Source organism: Calonectris borealis, chromosome 3 (assembly GCF_964195595.1).
Source record: "Calonectris borealis chromosome 3, bCalBor7.hap1.2, whole genome shotgun sequence".
Lineage (NCBI taxonomy): Eukaryota > Metazoa > Chordata > Aves > Procellariiformes > Procellariidae > Calonectris > Calonectris borealis.
Window position 1 is genome coordinate 39,567,649 of NC_134314.1, and position 13,767 is coordinate 39,581,415.

At 37.5% G+C, this 13,767-nt stretch overlaps 1 protein-coding gene across 1 annotated transcript in view; it reads right to left on the reverse strand.

Moving 5' to 3' along the window:
* The window catches only part of ME1 (malic enzyme 1), a 189,315-nt gene that overhangs the window by 99,597 nt on the left and 75,951 nt on the right, over nt 1–13,767 (reverse strand). Inside the window, exons 4-5 of the mRNA XM_075145397.1 lie at nt 7,704–7,779; nt 6,376–6,537 (exon numbers count right to left, since the gene is read on the reverse strand). Coding sequence (XP_075001498.1) covers nt 6,376–6,537; nt 7,704–7,779 — 238 coding nt within the window. The remainder of the gene's footprint in view (nt 1–6,375; nt 6,538–7,703; nt 7,780–13,767) is intronic.

A 13,767-nucleotide genomic window follows, 5' to 3' on the forward strand; every position in this document is an offset into this window, starting at 1 on the left:
TGGCCTGACTGTTTTGTGGAACATGGAAAAAAGCCTCTCTCGGTCAACCAGGTTAATTTGGTCAGTGACATTTTAACATAGCTAAAAGAAAATCTGTGTATCTAAAAGCCTCCTGTTTTAATCACACATAGTGTCCTTTGTATTTCAGAAATAGCCAAAACTACTAGGGAACACACTAGAGAATATAACCTAGAAATGAGATTCCCATATATACACCAGATACAAAAATGGTCCTTTTTATATAGACAGGAGCAATCTCTATTCATAGAATTCAGGAAATGCTACTACTGTTTTACAGTAAAACTATCACTGAAATGCTGTCTCATTCAAGGGGAAGGCAAAAGGACCTTTTTAAATTCAGAGAGCATAACCATTCCATAATACATTTACTACACACAAAACTGTGTAGAAGTGCCATTCATCTACATATGAATGCCAGTTGTGACTTTTATTCAGAAATCCCTACAGCTGTACACAATTTACACGATTTGTTTGATACATTTGTATCTTTAGATTGATAAGATATGAAATTGCAGGTTTCCCCTATACTCAGCTTTCTTCTGTCCAGGTTTCTATTTTGTTTGGAATATGAATAATAAAAGCAGGTTTGTTTCTGTTTTCTCAACAGTTTCCATTTGCACATTCATAGGCAGGTATTTTTCAACAACATGAATCTTGGAAGGCTGGTTCCAGTTCCTATGACAATTGGAAGTAATTTGGGGAAATGCAGAAAGCTAACGAGCACAAGTCCAAGAACTGAGCTTGAATTTGCACCTCAGCTTTTCTGGATTCAGTCTTCCACCACAGATGCCTGTCATTCCTCCAGAGGAGTCAGAACTGCCAACCCAGTCATGCTCATTGAGCTATTTAGGGCAACTGTGAGAACTGTCACATTCCTGCATTTAAATATTTGTAGTAAGTTAAGGGAAAAAATATTCCAAAGCAAGCAGCAGGAAATAACTTCAAATAGCAGCCCACAAGTCCCTGAAGTGTGGCAGATGAAGGAGGAGTAGCTGCCCTAGCAGCTGCCCCACATGTTTCTCTCTCTTGTGCACTGTCCAGTACTTACATGTCTGTATTTGACAGTTATACAAATAAAGAACGGCTTCAGATACACACTTGCAAAAAGTGAACTGACCATCATGATTCATCTGTACATTAATGGCATATATATATGACCAGCCAACCATTTAACTGTCTACTCAGGGCAAGAGAAGGTTTGCAGGTCCAGCTTCTTTGAAGCCATCACGGCTGCAGCTGGAGTGACTTCTGACACCTGAGCAATCCTGATGGCTGGCGTGTGGCCACTGTCCCACCGCTCAGAGCACCAAGATGCCTTCTGCTAGAAACTGCCTATGTAAAAAGTTCTTCAAATATCAGCTGTCTTGGCTTTTCCGCGTTGTGTGGAAGTACTATTTAAAGGAGTTGAATGTTTTCTACCTAAGCTGAAATTTATGGTAAATGGCTTACATTTAAATGCTAACACACAATTAATCTTTCCAAATCTCCCACAATTGGGAGTTGCCAGTATTGAATTTATACATGCAATCAGTCTAGGATTGCTCTGGCAGCCCTGAACTTGTCAGAGCTTCTCTTGTAAGGCACCAAATAAACACAGTTCTCATTCCTCTGTTAAGCATCTATTATTAGATTAAGATTTTTATGGTCAGAAGAAACCTTTCACCACTGATTTGACTGCTATATAACACAAGCCATCAGACTTCCTACATTTCATTCCTGCTCTGGATGGATAATAGTACTTTAACTAAACCATGTCTCATCTATGATCCTTGGACATCAAAAATGTTGCCTCCAAGTCACTGATAAAGATATTAAACATTGCAGAGCTGAAAAAAACCTGAAATACCATAAAACCACAACTATTTCATTATTCCTCACAGAAATACATGTTTTAAACTGCATTTTCTCTAGTAACATAGGAGGCCTGCTTTATTTTTTCATTAGTCCAGTTTCTTAAAAGGAACAGTATGAATTCAAATGTGTTACTGAAGGTAAAAAATAAGAGTCAACTGAAAATCTGTAAACTCACTTTAACATTAAATTAAATTTGTTTTTAATAAGCCCATGCTAATCAGCAATAGTTATTTTACCCTCAGTTCTTGATTAGTCAAACTTTCTGATTTTACTCAATTCTTTATCTCAGGTTACAGCAACCAGGACCATTGTATTTTAAATAAGAGCCTTAACTTTAATGAAATCTTCCTGAACTTCTCAATTCATCCCAGATATAATTAAAAAAAACCAGTACTTCCTCCCCACCCAGCTCAGCATGGTCCAGAAAGCTTTTACCAGAGTTTTTTTTTAAAATAACTGTCCAAGTATTATTTGGACATTCTGATTTAAGGATCTTGACACATTTTTAAAGCTTTTGTTTAACATATTCATTTGCTGTTAATAAAATGGAAAATAAAACTTCTCGCCAAGATAGACAAAACTGACATTTAAAAAATATCTACCATATTTATACTGACAATCTAATACTTGCACAAGTACTACCATTAAGGTAAAGCATCAGGAACAACAGAAAATCTCATCCTTACTGTTCATAATTAATATGGATTAAGTTTATTTTCTTCAGTGTCTTTTTCTTTTTTATTGCCTATAAACCCAGTTTTTGAACTTGCTTTTGCTGTTTGTTTTTTTTTAAACTGCCAGTTTTCACATCCCTGTAAGCCAGGCTGATTTTTCACCAATAGGCTTGCCTCAACATTGTTTATTTTGCGAGAGTTTAATAACAGGTTTTAGGTAGCAAACAATCATCATTCACAATGTAATGTTTAAATGTTTTCCCTTGATTCAGCTTGATTATTTCTATCATCCTTAAACCATCCCACTTACAGTGCTGAGTACATGTGTTTAAGATAGGTCTCCATTAAGTTGTAGTTGCTTGTACCTTGACAACCATTCATTTTTCTTCTGCAATCTGTTTCTTTAACCATTTCAAGGTGATTAACATATACCTCTATAACGTTAGATGAATGTCCAGAATCCAGAGATCATTATCACCTCAGGATTTCCAACAACACTTTCATATCAGTACTGAGACTAGTGCCTGAGCATGTTTTACTTGGATTGAAATCCCACCTGAGAAGCACCATCCTCACACCTGAAAAACACATGGCTACTCGGTAAGGCACAACTTTTAGTGAGATTGCCACCGTCTGTAGTAAATAACTAATAGTACTCCAAATAACGTTTTAAATGCTTTGGATAGAAACGTCCTATCAGCAATTACTTGCCTCCAATTTGTCAATGACTTACAAAACAGGCTCATTATTTTTGGCAGTGGTCAACACCACTTCTTTTGGACTCTCAGTCCCACACTGATTACATGGAGTAATTTACTAGTTTGGTCACACAAGTCTTTCTACTAGGTCAATTTTTACTCATAAGTAAGCAGTTTCCATTTCTCTTGCTTATTATCTAGGCAATTGTATAAAAATGCTTTATGTGCTTCTCTTCTCTTTCCTTGGTTTTTTGAGTAGCACGATAATACCACAGCTAAAAATACCTCTGCTAAAACTAAGAGTAGTTTTGCTTTTAGTAATCATCAGAAATTGAGTGAGTTGCTCCTCAGAGTTACTGTGTTGGGTCCTGTACACAACCAAACAATACAGGATGAGAATTTGTGAAGTTTTTCTTACAATCTGCTTCAGAGTAAGATTTAATCTTTCTGGAGAATTTGCAGGTTGTGCACAACCGCATAATAGTTGCCAAAAATACATATTTTAAAACTTATTTTAAAGCAGTGAGGCCCCCACAGAACGGGAAAAGGAACTAATCTAAATGGAAAACATCTGCACATTTCAAAAAACATGTTCAGCATAATTATTATTTATATGTGCTCAAGTTATGAGCGTGATTTCTATTGTGTCTTATTACGGAAAATCCTGGCTAGAGTAAGAAAATATAGCATAAAAACAGTTATTTGTCCAAGAGGTTTAGATTTTAAGATAGGGAATTGCAGTGCAATTCCACAGCAGCTTGACCTAATATAACCAGTTTAGCCAGCAAAATGTGATCGCTTTTCGGTCACTTCAGTTCTCTGCAGTGGCTCACCACCTGGTTACATGAACACCAGCGTTAGGGAGGGAACAGGGGTGTGCTCCTGGGGGAGAGGGAGGGTGTTAGAGAGAAGCAATTGAGGGAGCTGAAGCCCCAGGGTCCCTGACTTTGACTAAAGTAGCCAGGGAACTGCACACAAGCTCCAATTAATGAATATCACCAGGCCCATGCAGTCTCTTCAGTCAAGGGTCACCAATAGACTCCCAGCTGTTCATAATCCTACAGCAGAATTCAGATATCTCATTCCCAGTTACAGCTGTTAGATAAACGTTTAAACATCTGAGCAACCAGTCCCCACTGGAAAAAGCCACCAAACATCTACGGTTTGAAGTGTAGTCTAGCACAATCCTGAAAGAGCAATTGTGCTGCCTGTAGAGTTCACCGTAACCCAACTGTGATTCACAGCCTTGATTTCTCTCATGCTGCTGACTTCTCCTCACCCCTGCAAAAACCCAAATAAGCATAAACGGCACTGATCCGTAAGCTTGCATCTGCTACAGCACTGAAAAAAAACAACAAAAATAACTCTTTACCCAACCTCCCATTGATTCAAACTTAGTTTAAGGTCTCTTGAATCAGTAAACTTAGCTGGGGATTTTAGACTGTCAGGCAGCGCGTGCATGTCTGAGCTTGATACACACCTAGGCAGGAACGAAAAGCACCCTGGCAGAAGCAGTCCTGTCCTACACTGCTAACCACCGTGCTGGCTGGGGACTAAAATACACTCAGCCTCTCATTGCACTGTGCGACTAAGCTGAAGCAGTTCATAATATGGTCCTAAAATAAGAAGCCATATTGAAAAGCGAAACAACAAAAGGCATCCAAAGCATCAACAAACCCCAGCTCACATAATTTTTATGCATGTTGTAATACTTTAGGTTTGCCACTCTTTCATATGCATTGAACTCATTGTTTCACAAGAACAATGACATGAAAGTTGAGCTACTGGTACAGGTATGCTTTTTTTTGCTATTTTTGTGTGTATATATATATTTGAAATACTTCAAGAAAATAATACGCGGTGAAAAATTTAAAATTACAGTGAAACTCAGGCATAAAAGCAAAATGTAAAGACTACTGCAGTATCAGAAGAAGCTGATGAAATTAAGTGTCTAGAAACATTCAATAATAGATTAGGTAACTGGCTCAGCTGCTCAAACCAGGAATAAAAACATTTTATAGCTAATGAGATTTGTATGTGATTTGATATGGCTATGTGCCACAGTGTTCAGATACATCTCACGAGTAAGTCTGTCCACTTTCAGAAGGGGGTTCTTGGGCGATAGAGAGAGAGGGTAGCAGGCTCTTTCTCAGTTCAGTAATGCTTTCATGATGTATTGTCTAAATTACCCCAGCGGGGCAAGGGTGGAGGTGTGTGTATAAAACTGAAGATGCACACACCCAACCCAACAATCTAGAAGTCCCAGCTAAATTTAATGGTACGGGAATGCTTTATTTAGCTATAATACACATAAATCTCTGATATATTTATCATGCATAAAGTTTAACACTTGCATCATTTATAGAACAACATTTGTTTAATTCTGCTAAAGCATAATGATATTGCTGGTGATATTTAATTTGACATCATTCAGAGTCACTAATTCAAGTATTCTTTCAGAAAAAAACGAAGGAAGAACAGGGGCCAAGTAATTAACTAGTAATCCCGGGAGCCCTGGAAATAACAAAGCCAATTTTCAACAACTTTAAATCTCTGCACTTCACACAAATGGAAAGCCAAGTTAAAGAGGGTAAGGTCCACTGACTTGAAGCACTAGGACCTCATTTTGGGAAATTTCGTAGCATTACAGTGCTTTCTATAGCTAAAGTCAATGTACAACTGACATGCATTCCCAGCACAGATCAGGCTATAGCTTCAAGCTGTTCACCAAAACGAGGAGCACAGTCAGAATTCACATCTGAAATTACTGCAGAGGAATTCTGCAGCAGAAGTGGAGAAAGAATGCTGCCTTAAATTGTATTTTTAACTCTATCGTCGCCCTCTTCTTGAGATCTAATTTCCCATACCACTTTTTAACATGTACAATGTATGCAGCACATTTTTACAGACAACAGCATCCTTAATTACTTGAGCCTTACAAAACAGTCTACACTGTGCATTAGGATATCTACACTATGTTTTAGGATGAGACTTTTTCCATAGGACTTTTTAGTTTGCACATAATCAAAGCCAGTATCATAATAAAGAAAAACAACTTTTTACAATTCAACTTTTATATAGTTCCCTTCAAACAGCTAATACTAACTACACCCCAGAAAAGGATTTACCTCATTATCTGTTCCCACATCCAACATCACTGGTAGACACTCGTGAGGTTTTACTCCTCCGCATGCCGTATAAAGTGCCAGTTTACCAACTGGGATGCCCATTCCATAACAGCCAAGGTCTCCAAGACCAAGAATACGTTCTCCGTCTGTCACCACAATAGCCTGGAAGAAGAAATAAAAGCACTGTTAAAATTACTTCTTTGCTTGTATATACTAAGTATTCCATTATCTTCTTACCATCATTTTTTAATTTCATGTAAAAGTTCTAACAGGTACAAACAAATGAGATTTGTTTTATTGTATTTCACTGTGGTTTTGTTACACTATTTTAGACTCTTGCTTCACTGTAAATGGGACTTTCATATAAAACTTTTAAGAATACACAAGAGAGGTATTACATTACAAGGGAACTGGCATTGTTCCCTCTTACGTTTTTCTGTCAACAGTAGAAAAACAGAATAGGAAAGGAAAGGAAGTTATCCACAAAAAAAGAAGAACCCCGGACTCCTGGGTTTTGTCATGGCTGTTTTCAGCAGAACCAGAGCCAGCCACTCCTGCTGGCCTTTGACAGGGCTGTCTACAGCCATGTGATTCTTACCCTTCAAAGATCTATTTCTTCTTCCCTTGAGCAAATAACACACTCCATCATACTTATACGTATGAGGAAGTATGTGTTTTCATTGATAGAAATACAGGAACTCAGTAAACCCCACAAAACTGCACTAAAAAGGAAGATTTTTTCATAGTAAAGGACAGAAGTGCTCAGTATGGCAAGCAGAAGACAACACAATAATTTTCTTGTGATACTCTGTGACAAGCCATTTTAGTTGCAAATTTAATATTTTTTGTGAGAGCGCCCATCAGGTATCATATGTGGAGAACTATTAACCCAAACACTAGAACAGGTTGCCAAGAGATCTTATGGAGTCTCCACCCCTGGAGATATTCAAAACCCAACTGGAACGGCCCTGAGCAACCTGCCCTGGCTGACCCTGCTTGAGCAGGAGGATGGACTAAATGATCTCCAGAGATGCCTTCCTACCTCAACCACTCTGTGATTCCCTGAAATTCAGAAAAAGCTTTCAGGGTTTTTTTGATGCATAATAGTCAACGTAATTGACCAATTAATCAGTAAAGGATGCCTATAGCTAAACAAGTAAGGGCTTAAAAGTGTCAAATTTTGTCTGTAACAGCATTGTTTCTATTTAAAAAATGAGCTAAGAAATCACTGAAATCTAATTGATAAAAAGCTTATAGAAATGTCTTAACCAAGTCACCTTGGGTGCAAACCAGTGTCAGCTTTGTCATGCAACTAAAACTGAACTTACCTTGATGATATTTTCTGGCCAGGACTTAAGCATCGTAGCGATGTGTCCCCGGTCATGGATAGTAATAAAAAGACCTCTGCAAATAAAAAAATGCTTTCATATAAAGAGGCAATTAAATACTTAAGTATAAATCAATTAAATAATAAATTAACTCTATGCAAATGTGTTTCCACCATACATAGATTCAGTTCAATAAGTGCTCAGTTTTGTATGAATGAGTAAATTAAATGTCTGCATTTAGTAGTAGTCAGAGAACACGTAACCCAGTAAAGCTTCACTGAGCAGTGGGAACCTGTAGGATTCATTTCTGAAAATTGCTAAGTCTGATTTTAAAGCTCACTGAGCACTTGGTCTGTTTAAATGTGTTCGTTAATTGTCCCAGACCACAAAATGTGTTCATCGTATGACAGTGATCACTAGCGCCCCAGCAATCCTAACATTTACAGACAAGAACAGGCCAAAGTTTTAATCTATGAACAAAACCTGAAATAAGCCATATATTATCATACATTACATAAAATAATTCAAGAGCATTCAGTTATGTGTTTAGAAAACAGTCTGCCTATTTAATTAGATTGCCCCTTTGACACCTGCAAAAGTGGGAAATTATCTTCTCTATATGAAAATCTCTTTGATTTGAAAGCAACTAGCACACCCTACAGTGCTAAGCATACCAAATTTTTACTTTGAAGAGTATTTGAAGAGGCTTTAGTTCCACCAATACAGAAGGGTATAAAACAAAATGACAGAAAAGTGTAATTCTCATTTCATTTTTTATTTCTTGTAGAAGCAAAATCAATATAGTATCTTATCCTACTCTTCAGCATTTTATTCTTCATTTATTTTACTTGACATGCAGCTATACATCCAGGTCCACTCAGACTTAATTTAATTCCATTTCTTATCAACTTTTCTCATATGAGATAGTGGAAAAAATTCTCCCACTAAAGTCAATCTCTCAAAAACCATGGAGAAAACATCAGTGAAGAAGTACATGCCAAAGATGCCTTCCTGTAATTAAACTTTGCACTACTACGTATAAGAAGTTGTCTTCTGGAATTATTCTAAAGCATTTCGTCCACCTATTATAAAAAGTATAAAGTAAAAATTAGAGAAGACTATTGAAAAATAATTTAAATCTAAGTCTACTACAATATCTCCATATTCATAGAAGCGGGTACGTGCCCATTTGGGTCTAAATAAAGCTAATAACTCAGGGAAATGCTTGTCAGATATGACTGCCAGTATTCCAAGTCAAGCAAAAAATTTCCTGCAGTGTTAAAAACTATATTAGTCAAGATACGAAAATGAGTCCAAAAATTATATTTAATTTCATATGTTTATATATTTCATACATATTAGATCATATATATATTTTATATATACATAGTATCATGAGATATATTTTTAATATTGAATTTTATATTTAATTTCATATTTAAGTGTCTTCTTCCCCTCTTTGATGTCAAAAATACACAATTGAAATTGTTTATTATTTTGGACAAAACGCAGTGTAAGACACCTTGTAATTAACCAAAGTATTTCTTAACCTTAAAGCTAATGATTCAGAAACAGAAACTACAACCTCAAGTAGCTAATTAACTAAAAACTGTCATGTTCTAAAAGAAAAATATATATGCACTGTATAAAGGAAAAAAAAAACAATCAGTCATTTCTGGTTAGATTCTTTTAACTGTTTAAATTTCATTTTTTGCATTTCCCCCTAGAACTGGGAATTCTCTGATCCTGGCATTCCCAATTAATTCCCCTTCTGCTTCCATTCCCCATGCTCAGAACAAATGCACCAGGCTAGACGATTAGGTCTATTAGTTGTTTCTTAATAAGTAACTGCTGTCGCAGATGAATTCCTCCACCCCAGTGGAAGCGACAGTCCTCGCATGCGGGAGGGTTAATATTTACAGCGCTTTGCAGAAGTTGTGGTATTTACAGCCCACAAGCATTTCTATTTGTGACCCAGCTATCTGAAAAAAGGTGTCCCTAACAGTGAAACACTGTAAGGAAGCAATGCAAAATACACGCTGATGTTTCCCTTCTGATGTATCGTATAGTGAGTCATTTTATAAAACACTGTGTAAACCGCTACATCATAACATACAGTTATCAAAGTTGCTAGCTTCAGAGATAGTCAGTCGTGAGAGTGTGCGAAAGAAAACGAAGAGTGCAGGAGGAAAGCTATCTAGAGGCATCACCCCTCTCCTTCTCCCCGCCCTCCAATTTACACCGACCTAATAGATTCCTGTTAAATGAAGCAAGATTTTGTATTGATTTTCTAAAAAGCCGGAGCACAGCCCAGTGTGGTTAAATGACCTCTTCCTTGCAAGCTAGGGAGACAGGTTTCCATTCAATAAATTCCCCGGCAGAGGAAAATAAAGGCAGGGTAGCTGCTCCAGAAGGAATTCTGTTAGAACTTTTGTAAGGACCTTTGAATGAGTATTGAGAGTGTATTTCAGAAATCTGTCCAAGCAGGATCACATTCAAACCACAATGGAAAATAAGGGCTGAAGTGTAAACAGTCATGTCGAAAGCATTCCACTCCCCTCCTTCTCCCCTTCCCTCCATTCTTTCTGTAGATTAGTAAAACGTTTCTGGACACATTGTCCTGACTGAGAAGATACCCCTGGATTTAAGGGCATAGAATAGGAGATAAGAATGTTTTATTCTTTTATCTGGATCTCTTTTCCTCATCCTTCATTTCTTTAGTTAAAGCACTTTTCTCCTTTAAGGTGTCCTCTGCAAGAAGCTACACCAGGTTGCAAGAGGAACCCCAGCTTGCAATGATGTCTGCCACAAGAATATTCAACCTAAATGACTGGAATTGAACCTGCCGGCAATTCTACCTGCAGGCAACTAGCAAAAAAGTAGTACTACCTATTTTTTCTTTTCCATGAGGTCATGCTATGTCCAAAGAAACCATTCACTGCACAAGGTTATTGCAAGTGGGATAGAGTGACACGAGCTGACAAGGTAGCCAACTATTCGGCTACCTAGCAGACATTATAGTTATTTTTTGGCTGTCATAGCACAGCCATGAGAAGAATCAAGAAAGCAAGCTAGGCAATTTAAATTGGATTAAATTATATATGTATTTCAGCCCAGAAATAAAACAGAATTATCAATTTGAATATAATGTTAATAATAAGTACTGTCACGTCAGTAACGCACACCCCGCTCTGCCGGATGCAGAGCAAGAGACAGCCCGTGTGATGTGCATCTGTCTGACACGGCACTTCAGGATGGGGCTGCTACAGCAGGTGGACAAGTAACACATCTCAGCACATGGAGAAAGAAGCAAGATACAGAAAAAAATGCTTAAAGATAAGGTTTCGTAAAAAAAAAAAAAGATGAGGAAAAATATGCTGCTTGTTTTTCAGCATGCACATATTCACATATCTAAGAAGAAAAGCATCTCATGGGGAAGTAGGCTTAAGTTCTCCTGTACACACTTTCAGAGCAGCCCAGGTTGGCAAGCTCACTCTAAATGCAAGGGTAGGTTTTATGACACAATATGGTCCTTTCTAGTTGAACTGACATCTCGGTTACACATATTATCTTTTCTTGCAAGGCAACAAATTGAGACCTGTTGAGGCTTAAAAGGCCAGTCAGCAAAACTGTGACTTAAAACTGACTTGAAGCTTGCAGCAGCAGATTAGTCTTCAAATCAATGTGTTCATTTTGAACCTGGCACGATGCTCCGTGGAACTCGTCTGAGCGCATATGCAGAAGAGTTCATCTACAGTCACTTTGGTCCCAGTTAGCCTTCAGTTCAGCACTGGTTTATACCAGTCTAGCCAAAGGGATCACTTCTACTTATGCCCACTTCAGCCAGCCAGACGATATGTGAAACTACAGGGGAGGAATAATTATGCAAATAAGTAACTCGCCTCCTTTCTTCTTGTCACACCACCAGTAAGAGTGAGGGGAGAACCCACGCTAGGACATCGGGATCCACTCAATGAAGGGTGGATCTATTTTGCGCCACGGAGCTCATTATGCTGTAGCAGATTTTACCAGCTATGTGGAGGTCATTCTACATCACATAATTTGGCTCTCTTTTATTAGAACTCTGATCTATGAGAACAAAGTAAACAGAATTAAATGGAGTATTTGTTTATTATGCTTCAAGGAAATAATGTTCCACCAGCAATGTGTTCCTCTATTTTCTATTAAAGCATAGTTCAGAAAAATGTGTCATAGTAACAGAATAATCCTTTCTTTCCTCTTACAATAATAACAAGAGGCAACCTAACATGTCTCAGAAAATGCCAAAGATTTTTTAATGAAAAAAAGTTCAAACTTTTCTCACAACCTTACATGTTCAAAACTGTTATTTGAATTATGAGCTGTACATAGAATTATAATAGAGGTGACTTCACTTTCCCAGGCAGCCTAAATCAACAAGCTTAAAAATAATAATAATAAAAAACCTCAAGCAGCAGCCTCAGTTTATTTCTGAGCCTAGACTTTCCTAAACTGCTGCGCTTTGCAAGAAAGAGGTAAACTACTTCCCTAGTCCCTGTTGAAATTCCCTCCTATTTTTGTTAAAATTATTCAAAGCGATACAATACAAACATTGTACGAGAAACTAAGAGTACCTATATGCCCCAAAAGAACTGTCTGCTCTTTTTTCACCAAGAAATAATAACATTTGCCATTGTAACTGTTCAAAACGGTCTCCCGACGTCATATGAAATGTACTCAAATTTTCAATTACATCTTATCTTACCAGGTTCCTTTTCATAGTAACATTCGTTCCAAGACTTCTGAGGCCCAATAAACGCAACTGATGGGCTCATTTAAGAAATGCAGCTGTTCACAGATTCTTTTTTTTTTTTTACCTTTCCCTCTGTACTGGGTAAATTTCATTACTTTACAATGCACAAGTATTTCTTTCAATAAATAAAATAGTTGATGCTGAAATTGCAGCTGCTACTCACCTTCATCCTAAATTCATCAGTATTAAAGAAATCTGGGCTTTAAATTTTCTATACATCACATACTCAAACCACATTTAAACAAAAAAGTTTCTCAGAAGCAAAGCAAAGATTAAATAAAGAAACATCATCAAAAAGAGGACAGCAGCACTAAGAGAATAGTACATACCATTAACATCTCTGAAAGCCTGGAGCTGTACATTAGTAAGATATAGTTCATAAAACAGGTAAGTAGTAACAGTATATGAAAGACAATGGAGAATAAGATATTAACCTGGGAAAGACATAAAAGTTTATAAATATTACATGTTATTTCATGCTTGGCGTATGGTTTCCTAAATGATTGATTATAAATAGTTAAGTTTTAGAGGAAAGAGACTTCAAGTATTCTGGAAGACAGATGCTAACACCTACCAACTCCAGTTAGCTACACTTAAAAGAATAACTATAAATTATAATTAATATATATTTTTGTAGTGGCTCAAAAGCCCAATTTGGCACAAGAGTGTAGGGAAATAATTAAAATAGAGAAAAAAACAGTGTTCATAATCACTGTGAACAGGAAATGCTAATGTTCAGGGGTCTGAACAGTCAGTCTTCAGCTATAGGAGTGTCCTGGTTTTGGCTGGGATGGAGTTGATTTTCTTCCTATTAACTGGTATAGTGCTGTGTTTTGGATGTAGTGTGAGAACAATGTTGATAACACACTGACGTTTTGGTTGTTGCTAGGTATTGTTTACGCTAGTCAAGGACTTTTCATCTTCCCATGCCCTGCCAGATGTGCAGGGGGCTGGGAGGGAGCGTGGCCAGGATGGCTGGCCCAGCTGGCCAATGGGCTATTCCATACCATATGACGTCATGCTCAGCATATAAGGCTGGGTGAAGAAGAAGGAGGGGGGGCATTCGGCGTGATGGTGTTTGTCTTCCCAAGTAACCGTTACGCGTGATGGAGCCCTGCTTTCCTGGCGATGGCTGAACACCTGCCTGCCGATGAAAGTAGTGAATGAATTCCTTGTTTTGCTTTGCTTGCGTGTGCGGCTTTTGCTTTCCCTATTAAACTGTCTTTATTTCAACCCACGAGTTTTTCTCACTTTTACCCTTCTGATTCTCTC